At 42.8% G+C, this 14,233-nt stretch overlaps 5 protein-coding genes across 5 annotated transcripts; 3 read left to right on the forward strand and 2 right to left on the reverse strand.

Moving 5' to 3' along the window:
• Positions 1-270: 270 nt before the first annotated feature.
• Positions 271-2,444, forward strand: V865_005741 (actin-like protein ARP6; the record flags this gene model as incomplete). Its single annotated transcript, XM_066229510.1, has 10 exons — positions 271-353; positions 489-603; positions 661-729; positions 814-937; positions 1,014-1,158; positions 1,242-1,397; positions 1,486-1,724; positions 1,780-1,915; positions 1,981-2,043; positions 2,117-2,444. 10 exons carry the CDS (start codon positions 271-273, stop codon positions 2,442-2,444), a joined length of 1,458 nt encoding a protein of 485 aa, XP_066085607.1.
• Positions 2,445-2,825: 381 nt separating this feature from the next.
• V865_005742 (uncharacterized protein) lies at positions 2,826-4,412 on the forward strand (the record flags this gene model as incomplete). Its single annotated transcript, XM_066229511.1, has 9 exons — positions 2,826-3,026; positions 3,118-3,178; positions 3,243-3,294; positions 3,370-3,424; positions 3,492-3,579; positions 3,670-3,823; positions 3,928-4,179; positions 4,260-4,273; positions 4,327-4,412. 9 exons carry the CDS (start codon positions 2,826-2,828, stop codon positions 4,410-4,412), a joined length of 963 nt encoding a protein of 320 aa, XP_066085608.1.
• A 465-nt stretch (positions 4,413-4,877) lies between these two features.
• V865_005743 (uncharacterized protein) lies at positions 4,878-5,939 on the reverse strand (the record flags this gene model as incomplete). The annotated part of the gene is made up of 2 exons (XM_066229512.1): positions 4,878-5,363; positions 5,460-5,939. 2 exons carry the CDS (start codon positions 5,937-5,939, stop codon positions 4,878-4,880), a joined length of 966 nt encoding a protein of 321 aa, XP_066085609.1.
• A 453-nt stretch (positions 5,940-6,392) lies between these two features.
• Positions 6,393-12,175, forward strand: V865_005744 (uncharacterized protein; the record flags this gene model as incomplete). The annotated part of the gene is made up of 26 exons (XM_066229513.1): positions 6,393-6,503; positions 6,705-6,811; positions 6,881-6,971; positions 7,141-7,161; positions 7,261-7,427; positions 7,558-7,684; positions 7,745-7,825; positions 7,884-8,256; positions 8,320-8,468; positions 8,530-8,594; positions 8,647-8,739; positions 8,797-9,007; positions 9,065-9,134; positions 9,189-9,325; positions 9,383-9,714; positions 9,775-9,892; positions 9,957-10,127; positions 10,191-10,393; positions 10,466-10,592; positions 10,650-10,784; positions 10,865-10,916; positions 11,010-11,151; positions 11,212-11,323; positions 11,389-11,625; positions 11,734-12,000; positions 12,077-12,175. The coding sequence occupies 26 exons, from the start codon at positions 6,393-6,395 to the stop codon at positions 12,173-12,175; spliced, it is 3,798 nt and encodes a 1,265-aa protein (XP_066085610.1).
• Positions 12,176-12,519: 344 nt separating this feature from the next.
• On the reverse strand, positions 12,520-13,893 carry V865_005745 (uncharacterized protein; the record flags this gene model as incomplete). The annotated part of the gene is made up of 6 exons (XM_066229514.1): positions 12,520-12,715; positions 12,867-13,185; positions 13,300-13,337; positions 13,392-13,424; positions 13,515-13,591; positions 13,705-13,893. 6 exons carry the CDS (start codon positions 13,891-13,893, stop codon positions 12,520-12,522), a joined length of 852 nt encoding a protein of 283 aa, XP_066085611.1.
• Between the last annotated feature and the right edge of the window lie 340 nt (positions 13,894-14,233).

Below are 14,233 nucleotides of genomic sequence, written 5' to 3' on the forward strand. Positions count from 1 at the left end.
TTAGTAGATAGACTGTTTAGGTCTAATATCAGTGTATATGACTTGGTAGATCATTTGGATTATTGATAACCATTTAATGCACAGAGTGCCGATGTGAGAGGGACCAGTGCATTTCCACTTCGTAGTTCCGACGGAAACTGCTTCCGCTCGAGGAGATTTGTTGATGTTCACTTGCTTGGACAAGAATACTTTGGCTCTTTCTGTCAACAACATCATACTACCAACGCTACAATCAACTTACCAAAGTATGCAGAACATATAGCATCAAAGATGACGACCCCACCGATAGTGCTACTAGATAATGGGGCGTATAATATAAAAGCTGGTATTAGTGGTGTGGATTGGGAACTTAGGTAAATTCCTCTAATACTTCTCCCAATCATTGTTCATACTCCTTTTCGATGAGCTTGTTGTCTATCAACAGAAGACCCTTCTCAATGTCATACAACCTATAAAAATACTGATTTTCTGAACTTTGTTCTAATCAGGATATTCCCGAACTCGATTGCCCGTTCAAGAACCGAGAAGAAAGTCTACGTCAGTGATGAAATAGATAATTGCCGTGATCTGTCTGGCATAGTCTATAGAAGACCTTTCGAACGGGTGAGCTTGATACCGCTCTTCTATTAAATGATATTCGAAACTGACTAAGTGCCATAGGGGATGTTGGTAAACTGGGATGCGGAGAAAATCATTTGGGATAGGATATTTTCTCCCCAAGGCTTGAATGTACGTTTCTTGACTAGCCTTTAGTTGATTCTCCTTTGTTAGATGACTGCAGCGCAGCTCAGCTGATGTGATATAAACACTCAGATAAATCCTCCAGAATCTAGTCTACTAGTAACTGAACCGTACTTCAACCTACCGAATATAGCAGAGACATACGATCAGATGGTATTTGAGGAATGGGAATTCCAGAGTTATTTCAGATGTACTCGTAAGTCAGCTTCATTTCGAAGATTGGCAAGGACACAAAATCACAAATGAGCTGAGCTGATCATTGGAAAGTATAGCTGCTGCGCTGATACCGTATGGAGGACTGTTCGAAGATGAGACGGGTATCCCACCTGAATGTATGATCGTGGTGGACGTGGGATATTCTTTCACTCATGTGATACCGCTAAGAGATGGTCAGATAGTCTGGAAACACGTCAAGAGGTATGTCTATGTCCCTTGACTTGATATAATACAGTCCTCATCAATGGGTAGAAGTAAAAGCTGAATGAGTGGGATGGCTGTAGGATCGACGTAGGAGGTAAACTTCTGACGAATCACTTAAAGCACCTCATATCGTTTAGACAGTGGAATATGATTGATCAGACACATGTAGTGAATGATGTGAGGGAGCAGTGTGGGTATGTTAGTATGGATTGGAAGAAGGATCTGGAGTTGTGCAAGTGAGTGACACTCTTTCCTCTTATAAGACTATTTGGCCTTTTTCTTCTTATCCCCCTCGAGCAGTGCTAACGATTTGCAATTCTTTAGAAAAAATCCTAAGAAAAATCCAATAGTACAAGAATACGTCTTACCCGATTTCTCATCCCGGTCGACTTCCCGTACGGGATACATACGGTCTGGACCAAATGCCAATCCTCTGACTGAGAACGAAGATAAACAAGTCAATGGATATAGTAGGAAATTAGAAGAAGACGAAGAACAGATACTGGTCATGGGAAATGAAAGGTTCGCTGGACCGGAATTGTTATTCAACCCTTCTGATATCGGTATGTATCTGTGTCTTTGTGAATGGCAGCAACTGACAGATATCCATGTATATAGGCCTGAAGCAATCGGGGCTACCTGAAACTATCGCATATGTCATATCGATGATGCCCGAAGAACTCAGAGGGATGTATTGGGCACATATTGGTATCTTTGGTGGCTTAGGGAACATAGAAGCGTTGGGAGAGAGATTGTAAGCCTTCATCGTCTTTTGGTCGCTGGCAAAGCCTCGGATAGCTGATTGATTTGGTCGAGCAGAGAGATGGACCTCCAAGCGCTATGTCCTGTCAATTATGAGATAGGAATATATGAAGCGTTTGAGTAATTATCGAGTTCAATCATCATGCTTCACGATACGAGTACTAATATTTCGCTATCTTTTTCAATATCGCAGTCCCGCCTCTCCACCATACGTAGCAGCTACGACCCTCACCACCTCCGAGATATACCTATCCACCTACCCGATCACCCGAGCAGAATATCTAGAACATGGATCATCGATATGCCGACGTAGGTTCGGTGGCCCAGCATATAATGTGAATCCACCTGGATTCACGAGCGGTGAGATCTCGGGGGAGATTGATGAAGATGAGAGGGAGAGGAGGTATGCGATGGGATTGGAGAGTATAAAGGGGCGAGGAGGGAAGAAGAGGAAGGAGGAAGAGGAGGTCATCAGTGGGAACTGGGGAGGAAGGAGGAGAAGAGCGGGTGGGATGTTGTAGATCTACTATGCATGCATATTGTATTGTTCAGCTTGCTGTCTGTACCTTAGTGATAGTGATCATTATAGGCTTGATGATTGGTATTGCCATTACCGGATGATGCACCACCTATGAAAGTGGGGTTACCCTGAAAATCACCTTCTTAGTGAGTTATCAGGCTGACTGCTCGGTTGATGACGATCATCCACCCATTCAAACTGCCAACGCGACATTTACTCTACGTTCAACCTCTCCACTCTCACTCATACCCTCTTCATTCTACTTGATTGGCTTTCATTTACCCATACTGATCAACGGATCACAGTAGTAGACCAAGGTGAGTTATCATCCTCTCATCTATCAGTATTACTTGGCTGATCCTCTTGCTACTTGCAGTCAACCATGTCGCAACGAATCCACCTCAACCCCAACGCTCAAAGGCAACAGCCCATGATGGGTATGCAAGGAGGTGGTTATACGCCTGACCCAATCTCCAGACCATCCAATTCAGCTTCGTACGGTGCAGGAGGGAACGATGATCTGCTGGGTAAGGTTCAAGCGTACACTAGCAAGGTCGAGGATATGATTGAGGCTTATACCCAGGTGAGCGACGTTTATCCCTTTATAGTTCAGCACTGGAAGAAGACCAATGAAATATGGATGGATTACTGATTTGGATTTGACCATGGTATAGCCAATCAGACCTTACGTACCTGCCATGGCTAGATTCTTGATCGTCGTAACCTTCCTCGAAGGTAAGCTCATCAAACGTTAGATTTGCAATGACTTAACAGCTTATTTCATTGATTCACTATGCAGACGCTCTTAGGATCATGACTCAATGGTCTGACCAACTTTGGTACCTCCAAAAGTGAGTGGAAGTCAGCTGTACAGAAAAGGGTATTCGAGCAACCATGTGCCAAGCTGATATGACCATTCAAAATAGACATAGACACTTCCCCTGGGGTTTATCTCATCTCTTCCTCCTTATAAACGTCTTTGTGAGTACGATCAGCTGTCGATCTCAAACAGAGACGAAAAGCTGACAAATTGCCTTGTACTTCCTAGGCAATGTTGGCAGGTTCATTCGGTGTGATCGGCAAGAAGTACCCTGATTACTCTGTATTCTGTTTACTCGGTGTTGTCGTCGCTCAAGGTTAGTCTACTTCATTTTCATGACTCAGCTTTTGAGATAGTGCAAGGCTAATTACAAGCTGTGTTTTGATTCTTTTTTTCTTGATGATAGGTCTCGGTTACGGACTTCTCTTCGACCTTTCATTCTTCCTCCGAAACTTATCTGTCATCGGTGGTCTGCTCATGGTCTTATCCGATTCATTACAAAATAAGAAAAAGTTGTTCGCTGGTTTACCTAGTATAAGTGAGACTGATCGAAGGAAGTAGTGAGTTTACGTTCTTCTTTTGATTTCGTACCCTCTGAGTCGGAAGTTGAAGTTCCGTATATGTATACTGATTTGTTGTTGACAATTCTTTTTTCCTCATATAGCTTCCAACTTGCTGGTCGAATCCTGTTGATCTTCCTATTCATCGGATTCATCTTCCAAGGATCATGGTCTTTCGCTCGAGTCATCGTATCGATCGTAGGATTGGGAGCGTGCATAATGGTAGCTGTAGGCTTCAAAGCTAAATGGAGTGCTACCTTCCTCGTCGTATTGTTATCGGTCTTTAACGTATTCATCAATAATTGGTGGTCCGTACATTCCGCTCATCCTCAAAGGGATTTCCTCAAATATGATTTGTAAGTCAATATCCCATCAGCTCCTATCGGCCATGAAACCGCACAAGCTGATTAATTGTTGTTTGGTCCATCTCGAATAGCTTCCAAACTCTCTGTAAGCTTTCCATTTAGCTCATGTGGTGAATAACAGCTTACACAATGTATTAGCAATCGTCGGTGGTCTCCTCTTACTTGTCAATATCGGTCCAGGAGGATTCTCAGTTGACGAGAAGAAGAAGGTCAGTTGCTTTTAGCATAGCAAGAGTCCCGCTCACGAGCTGACTCGTGAAACCCTCCTTTCATTAGGTCTACTAAGAACAGAGTCGATTCGGTACTTGATCACCTCGCAAGATGACGTCAAAATCGGAAGGAAAGAGATAGCCGCGAAGTGTAAGAAGTGTTAAAGTAGGTGATTAGCATAATTACGTGTGTTGAAAAGGAATAAAGTAATGAAGCTCGAGGAGAAGGATTCAGAACCCTTTTTTTACCATATATGCATGTTTGAATTTCTGAAATTCTCTTTCTCCAAAATGACAATTATATACAAAACAACAAGAAGAAAGCACAAATACGAAATAGCTAGCATGCAAAATGTCATGGACTATATACACAAGTACAACCGTAAAATACGAACAGCATCGAGCTTTAGCAATGATAGAGATCAAAATCGAATATATAACAAGAATAGTGATGATGAACCATTATACAAAGAAATGGATTCATTCAATATCCATTGAATCAAAAGCATCCCAATCCACCTGCGAATCCCTATCCATGTCCATATCGACGTCCATTCTAAGCGGATCAATGTTATTTTCTAGGGGTTGATGTGTTTGAGATTGTCGAGCGTAATAAGCCTGTTCGACCTGATCTGCGAAATTCATTTCCTCCAATTCCAATTCTTCCTGTTCAGCTAAAGCAGCTTGGATCTGCCATTCTTCCAAATCTTCTTCTTCTTCTTGATTGCGAGGTTGATCTTGGTCTTGAACATGGGGTTGTAGCTGAGTTTGAATCTGGTTGTTCTGTTCATGAACATGATTATCCAACCTATTCATCAATTCCCTTTCTTCCTTCTGCAATTCCTCTAATTCATCTTCCCAGAATTCAGGTGTGAGTGGATCAGATCCGCCAGTTTCTATCTCGTGAGATAAGAGGGAAGCGTGTTGCGACTTCTTGCGTTGAAGAATTACTAGACGACGGAATATCTATTTTTCGTATTTCAAGTGATGAGGAGTAAGAAATACTGATATGAGCTGTATTCCATATGATCCCATACAGATTTAACTGAAAGTCTAGCTCACCTCTTCATCATCCTCTTGAGCTATCCTATCCTGCTCTTCCTCCTCTTCTACACTCATCTCCCTCCATGCACTCTCACTCAACCCCCTCCGTTTATTCAATTCGTTATTCCTATCTGCCTTTCTCTTTTCTCTAGCTTCCACGCGCCGACTGAACTTCTCTCTCCACATTAGACCTTCCATCGGCGTCGTCCCCTCAGAGAACAGGTCTGATCCCGTGGGAGTTATCGAAGAAGATGGTAGAGAAGGTCTTTTGGACGGTCGTACATATCTCGTCGATCTTAGCTGGGCAGCACCATTAGGTGATGTTTTGTATGACGATGGAGAAGGAAGCGAGAACGACTGGTACCTTGAGCTGGATGAACCGGGCGTAGGTGATGATAATGGTGATGAGGATCTGACGTTGGGATTGGGGTTTAAAGGTGATGATGATCGAGGGGTGGTCATTGCATATGAGGAAAAAGGTGATAAGGCTAGTAACATGGTTTTCGGTTTGTTCCTCTTCGTGATTTGATCTAGCCGTTACGATTCCTGGGTGATTCCAAGTAGATATGGTATAGATTATGGATGTAAGAGTATACTGCTGGATAAGAAAATGGGAAGATGTATGGGCCAGGAAAAGACATCGGTGGATGCTCAGCTTATATCATCTTCTGCTTTTGATACGTTACGCGTTTCTGGTTACATTACATGTCACGTGACCTGCACGTCGAAAGAGGGCGGGAAGATGAGAATTATGTGTGAGAGTGAGACGCGTCGTAAAGGAACATGATGAAAAGGTGATGTCAACTTGAACTTTGAACCGATCACTATCACTCATACACTCATCTTCCTCAACGACATTGTCCTTCCCCCATTCTCTATCATACCCTTACATCTACTCGGCTTCCTCAGAACCGAGCCCCTCCGAGAGAGGTATAGAAACGCTCACCAACAATGCCCAGAGCATCAGAAACGGAGAGACCACTGGTGAAATTGGATTTCAAGGAACAGCTGATCCAATCTGGCAAGAGGGATACTACAGATGCGTTGTTGAAGAGGATCAAGGTGGGTTTGGTTGAACTGAACCCTCATAGATTCATATCCCTCTCTTCTTGTCGAATGGAAGAATCTTGTAGACCACTTGAAAAAGATGATGTTGAAGAAGAGATTACGGTAGTTGAATGAGAAGGAAGAAATCTTTTGCCGAAACTCATCTGTAAATAATAATACTCTTACTGACAGATATTATATATTTGTATGATATAGACATTACATCAGAAATTATCAGCCCTCGAACAAGATGGAGTAGATGTCCGATCATTAGATTCTGTGAGGAAACCTCTGATCAAAGATACGATCTTGCATCATAAAGAGTGAGCTGGTCCCTTTTTCCTTTCCTCTTTCCAACTACAAGCTGACCAATTGATCTTGACTGTTCACAGTCGAGGAGTCAAGGCATATGCGGCATGCTGCTTGGCAGATTTGTTGAGGCTTTACGCTCCTGATGCTCCTTATTCCGAATCTCAATTGAGGGTAAGTGAAATATCTACCTGACTTCAGAAGGCCTTTCAATAGTGTTCCTTCCCCTTCCTTGAGGCCCTACCTTTTCTCGATATCATCCCCGTAGCGCTTCAAGCTCGATACACTCCAAACATCATCCTGATGTGTGCTTTCTGACTAACACAATATTATTTTTACACAGGACATATTCGCCTTCTTCCTCGTCCAAATCACTACCAACCTCAAGCTATCTACCAACTCCACCCAACCACTTCAAATCAACAGGAACAAATCGAACATACTAGATAATCAACCTTCTCAGCAAACTCAGACTCAGACGCAGAGAGTGACTGATATACCGTATTATACGGAATACTATCATTTGATCGAGAGTCTGGCAACAATCAAGAGTATAGCGTTGATTTGCGATGTACCGGAATCGGATACTTTAACGGAGGGGTTCTTTACGGGGTTTCTGAATATAATCAGGTAAGTTATTTAACGCTGAAATCACAAAGGCACATCTTTGAATGAGCAGGAGGAAGATGGGCGGAGAGTAAAAGTGGATGGAGAATCAACGAATGTGGACTTGATATTGGACTGACACCTGATTATGTAGACCCGATATGAACAAAACCCTCATTCGACATCTTCGAGATATCCTTGTATCGCTCATCGAAGAAGCACACCAGATACCTCAAGGTGTCATGGATTGCCTGATCAGTCAGTTCGAGAACTACGCATCTGTGAGCTAAGGTATATCCAATTCATAGCTGTTCGTAGCTGATCGTATTGATATCATATAGAGACCCGAAGTCCTTTCATTTCAGCTTACAGTAGATGTCTGTAATCAAGTGGCCGACAGACTCAAGCGACCGATTTACGCAGTATGTGATCAGCTGACGAATGAGTGCAAACGCACGTAGCTGATAACAGTACATATAGCATTTTTCCGAGATTCAAGCATCACATGGACGTGATCCCTCCAATAATGATATGAAGATCATCACCGAATCCCATGAACTTCTTCTTACGATATATAAGTTCTGTCCTGATCTCCTCCTAAACGTCGTTCCTCTACTCGAGGACAACCTGAAAGTCCGAGATGAAGACAAATTACGTCAATTGTCTGTCAAAACCTTAGGAGCGATCTTCGCTCAACGTCCTGGAGCTGAAGATCCGGCTAGAAAGTACCCATCAGCTTGGAGAGCATGGTTAGGTAGGAAAGTGGATAAAGCGTTACCTGTCAGATTAGCTTGGGTGGAAGCTACTAAGGAGGTTTTGGTCAACCATCCTGAAGTCAGGCTAGAGCTGCAAGGTGAGTCAGCATTGTCGCGAAATGTGGTGCCACAAGATCAAGCTGACTTGTGGAGTGATATAGGTAATCTGATTGAACGAGTTGAAGATTCAGATGAAAGAGTCAGAGCTGGGGTATGTAAAATCATCGGAGCGTTAGATTACGAGACGGCTCTACATCATATTACCTCCGCGACACTGCAAGCCATAAATGGAAGGATGAGTGACAAAAAGGTGCGTACAATTCTTGCCGTCAGACAAAACTGTGTCTCGACTGACATATGAGCTTTTTTAGTCATCGGTGCGAACAGAAGCAGCCAATGCTCTGGCCAAGCTATGGAACCTGGCATACTCAGAAATGTAAGTTTACCTGATTGACAGCATCAGCATATGTACTCACATTGCTCGGTAGCGAATCCAATAACGCGGATGCTATCAAGCAGTTTGCTTGGATTCCTGAAGCTATTTTGGGCAGTACTCGACGAGGAGGAACGCTGGAATCACGGCAAGTCTGTCTTCTCCCCACTACGAACTTTCAGCTGACAATTAGTACCCTGCTTAGATGGCAGCTCGCTTCTATCTTCAAAAACTCCATTCTCCCTCTGCCTACCGATGCAAATGACGAACAAGCTTGGGTAGACCGATTGATCTTCGTCACTTCAAGGTTGAACGATGACGCTCTTCTGGGTCTGAAAATCATCACTGGTCTTCCGGAATTTGCTCAAGGGAATTTGCCCTTCAAAGCTTTTGTGCAAGCGTGTGAAGACTACAACGTGAGCTGGCGACCATAAAACATGTGTCTTGTGATAGAGCTGACTTCCGACGTACAGGGTGGTGTGATTGCCGATGGTGGTCAAGACGCTAAAGCAAGATTGAATTTCATCATTGATGCTATGGCTCGTGAGTGGATTTGACTTCATACGGTATAACATCGAACTGATTGTTCGTTATCAGGATCATACTTTGGTGATGTTGATAAAGCGAAGAGGGATTTGCATGCGTTTGCAGCCTCAAACGAAGCAAGGTTATTCAAGCTGTACAAGACCTGTGTGGATGTTCAGTCGAATCTGTCTTCTATCATTAAAGCTAGAGTATGTACTGATGCCCTTTTCATCTTATTGATCAAAAGCTAACATCGATTGTGACAGAACGAGTTGCTTCGAAAGGTACATCAAGCCCATGATGACCTTCTACAAACGATCACTTCCCTCGTTGACATATCGACCTGGAACATCATCAATCAATCTTCGATTCCACCCCTTATCCGCCGAATCTCCAAACCCGAATCCGAAGCGTCTTCCACTGCCGCTGCCAAGATATTAGCTATCATAGCTAAAGAAGGAGCGCCAATGTTTAAGAATTATACTGGACAATTGACGGTAGCAATGATGGATAAGAAGAATGATAAATTGGTGGAACTGGCTTTGCAAGCTTTATCAGCGGTTTGTAAAATCTACCCGGAAGTCGCTCCTGCTGAACAGTGAGTTTTTAATGCCGCAATGGCTTCATGGAAGAGAAACTGACAAGTGGTTGTGCCCAGTCGACCGGTTGAACGAGCCACCACTGTTGCTCTTGAAGGAACACAGAGACAAGCCAAGTTTGCTGCTCGTTTCCTGGCGAGAAGCAAAGAACCTCAAGCTTGTGAGAAGCTTGTTGCTGTGAGTGGTCATCGGTCGATTTTTAATGGTTGATCTTTGAGCTGATTTGCCTTTTGATCGACAGAGTATAGTAAAAGGATTCAACAAGACTAGTGGTACAGAGCAGCTTCTCACTCATCTTCGTGCTTTGACCGAGCTCGCTTTGTCTAAACCTCAAGCGATACAATCAAAGAGTGTTGAGATTATGACTTTCATAATGAACGAAGTCATATTGGCTCCTTCCCCATCTGCTGATGTGAGTCCGCATTCAGACTGATACCAAGCTACGGCTGCTGACTCAATGCAACATGTGCTATAGATCGAGAGTGGCGATGAATGGGTCGAGATCGAAGAACTGGAACCACTCGACCGAGCCAAGATACTAGGATTGAAGTTCCTCACTCACAGGTGTCTCGCTTTTGCCCGAGATGAAGAAGCTGAGAAAATCCTCAAGCCTGTATTGTCGTTATTGATCTCAATTTTGGATAATGAGGGTATGATCAATGAGAATACTAAAGAAGGGTAAGCATTTTAGCTGTTCCAATTTTCTTCTTCTCGGGCAGCTTATTGTTTATTTGTTTGTGACTCTTTCAGTGGATTTGCAAGATGTCATCTCCGTTTACAAGCCAGTACATGTTTACTCAAACTGGCCAATGCCAGAGTATATGATCGAGCTATGGCCCGACAAACTCAATTTGACGTTGTCGTCGGTGTAATTCAAGTGAGCTATGATGTTATTGTCTTCAGACAGATGAAAAGCTGATTCATTGAGTAATAGGACGCTTGTTATATGGTTCGACACCTGTATCTGAAAAAACTCAACAAGGTGTTACCTACTCAACGATTGTCGCCCAGATGGAATATCACTCCTGTCATGATTGCTATGGATCCTGAAACGGAAAATGTAGTAGCTGTGAGAGTCTTTCCAATAAACCAAATGACTGACCCACGAAGGAGCGACGAATGGCAGCTGATCATGCACATGGTTGATAGGGTCGTGGGATCATGCAGAAAATTGTGGTGGCTTGCACCAACTTCCCCACTTGTAAGTATCATCCACCTGGCTAAAGCCTTTGACTTCAAGGTCAGATGAGCTTGGCAAGCGTGCGAAGCTGATATTAATCTGATGCACATTCAGTCGACAAGGTAGAAAGGATCGAAATGCCTTTAGCGAGATTATTACATTTCCTAGCTCATCATCCTGATCTACATTGGACAGATCCTGAAGAAGGTGGGGAGGAAGGTATATCAGACCAGCAGAACTTGAAAGATATGGCGAGGTCAGTTGTCTCAAGCCCGACCGCGTCTCCACTCAAACTGATTTGATTGATGGCTAATAGCTTTATCGAATTGTACCTCGACTGCGTTGCTAATCGAGATAATATCGGATTACTGTATGCTATCGCTCAGGGACTGAAGGGTATCAGAGATCGTGTAGGTGACAACAGTAAAGTAAGTCATCAACAACATATGTGTCAATCAGAATGGCAATTGATTTCTGACTTTCTGCAACACAGCCTTTATGGACTTTGGCGGAACTGGCTCAAGTGATCATCAAGAACCGAGCCGATAAACACGCTTGGTCCATACCGATTTATCCTGGACATTTGAAATGGCCAAAAGATATCTTCCATCATGCTGAGAACCTCGAAGATAAACAAAAAGTACAAAGGACACAATATTTGAGTGAGGAAGTTAGGAATTGGGCGAGAGGCTTGGGTAGGAGGAATATTAACCCTGTTTCACAACCTGTTGTGAGTGTTGTTGGAATCTCCTTTGATGTTGAAAATGTCGACCACTTTTTGGTCTGAAAAGTTGAAGCAAGGGATGCTAATTATAGTGGTGTTCGATGAATTACACAGCGAAAGGTCGAAAATACCAACACCTCGCCTAGTAATGGGAATGGAAATTCGAATAAACGTAAATCATCTTCAACGAGGACTAAGAAAACGCCAAAGAAGCGAAGAAGGATCGAAGAGAGTGAAGATGAGGATCAGGATTCAGAGGACGAGGATGAGTCAGATGAAGACGGAGATGAAAGTGGAAGTGGAAGTGAGCAAGATGAAGACGAAGATATGGATGAAGAGGGTGAAGATGTCTTAGGAAGAGGTGGAAGAAGGGGAGCCAAGGTGAGTTATCTCCTCTTCAGTTTCTCAGTCTAAATATAGTCAGTTGACTCAGATTCCGGTTGTTCCGTGACGATAGACAAAAGCCAGACGTGCTGTTGCTGGTAAGAAGAAGAGTAAGAAGAGTAAATCCAAGAAGGAAGATGATGATTCAGATTTGACGGATCTGTCAGATTGAATGAGATAGTCATAGTATTTGGTTTTTAGTTGTATAATAGTAATTTCGGGATTCATCATAACTTCTTTTTGTTTCGCTTTCATGCTTTTCATTTGTCAATAGGATTTTCCATAGTTTCTCTATATCATGCATGTACAAAATGAAAACATATTGTATGAATGAATGCATAATTTCAAAATTCTATGTTAAGATATCATATCGTCCTAATCTTTTCTAACCTGCTTATCGTGGTTAGATCAAGATCACTATGACTGCTCGTATATATTCTCGTATTTCCTCCTTCCTTTCACTTCTATACCACTTGCCTTTTTTTTGGCACCGCCACCGCAGTCCATCGCTATTTACTATTTCCACGCCTGACCGAAGTAGAATTCCAAAGTGAATTTAGCGTTATTGAAACCCAACAGACTCAATAGATATCCACCGAATAAAGGTAATAAGGGAGATAAGAGTAATTCCGATCTGGCGATAAATGGTAATGCGACGTATCCTAGGTAAGTTACGTAGATGTATTGAACAGAGGCTATTAGGAAGATGGTGCTGTAGGGTGTGAAGAAGAGGAGATCATCAGTTTTGGTCATTTCAATATGATTTCTTTTGTAAAATAGTGTTGATCCTTTTCTTTTTGAATGTTCATGAACTGGATTGGGTTGAATTGAATGATATAAAGTGAAGGAATACTCTTACTCACTTTCCAACCCATAGACAAATCCAATTATCTCTCACCACCAGCGCCACCAAAGGCAACAACCCTACGTAAACCGTAAGGAAGAAGGGGAAAAAGGAATTTACCGATACGTCAAACGAATATGCAAATTCGACTTTGTTCTCGTCGATCATTGATGATTGTTGGGACGAAGATGATAATAACAATTTGTTGGATATCAAATATAATACCAATGAGATACCTAGAGAGAATAGGAGGAAATCGCGGAATACCATTTTGAGTATAAGGAAGATGGTTTGAAGGGGGGTAAATCGGTAGAGAAGGGACCAGATTGTTGCTGTCACTATATTTATAATACAGAGTCAGTATGTGGACTTTGAATATGTATATATTGCTTCGTGTTTTGAAGATTATGATTTGCTAGTTGTTGGTTAATGGTCGAAGAAAGATTACTCACCTGCTAGACATCCTGCTATCAGAAGTAACATTGCTGGACTATACACCCCTAGTCAGCTAGACCTACGATCAGTGCATGATAGTTGAACTCACTCATCTCTGGCCCATTGATTCTTCGTTTGTTTACTAGAAGGATAATCAGCAAAGTTCAATATCGAAAATATGAAGGATGTAGTGGGCCCTTGCCTGAAAGCTGGAACGGAGATTGTCACTCACTGATGATACGTCTGTTTGTATACCCTTCTAGGAGCTACTACGAGGTACGTCAATTGCCAGAAAGCGAGCTCGAAGTCCTACCGAAAGTTAAGATAAGTCAGTCTGAATTCGACTTATAATGGCTTTTTCCATCTATTACAAACTGCAGATATCCCTCCTCTTATCCATTCGGTGCATAGACATCACTCACCATACTCCTAAACTTCGTCAACCTCCTCAATACCAACGGCAATCCTCTACTCCTACCTTCTCCCATCCCTACATTCGCACCTAACGCACTCCAATCTGTAGAGTGAGATCTCCCGTCCGTGGAATATATCGATGCGGAAGATGGACCGGCACCAGGTCCTCCGGTGAGAGGTAAGATAGGATTTGACATCTTGGTTAGACGTATGGGTCTAAGTCGGATTGAAGAAGACACTTTGAAGGAGCTCTCAAGGGTATACTAGGTGAATGAGTTATTTACGTTAACGTTACAAGGTGTCTGTCTCACTGCGAGTACTATCTAAATGTTGTCTGCGAGTAACGTGTGGAATTCCCATAGAACGGTCCGATGTTTGCTCGCGTCGTATGGTGGGGGAATTTGATCCCGTCACTCCCATCCGATACATGGATTGTTAAGATTGTTATATGCTTGATTCGTTGATTGCATGCATAGATGTATTACTCGTATCAACTACCGTTCACTCAAACTCGATGCCGCATACCCATTCAGTCGT

The sequence above is a fragment of the Kwoniella europaea genome, chromosome 1, assembly GCF_036810445.1.
Source record: "Kwoniella europaea PYCC6329 chromosome 1, complete sequence".
Classification (NCBI taxonomy): Eukaryota; Fungi; Basidiomycota; class Tremellomycetes; order Tremellales; family Cryptococcaceae; genus Kwoniella; species Kwoniella europaea.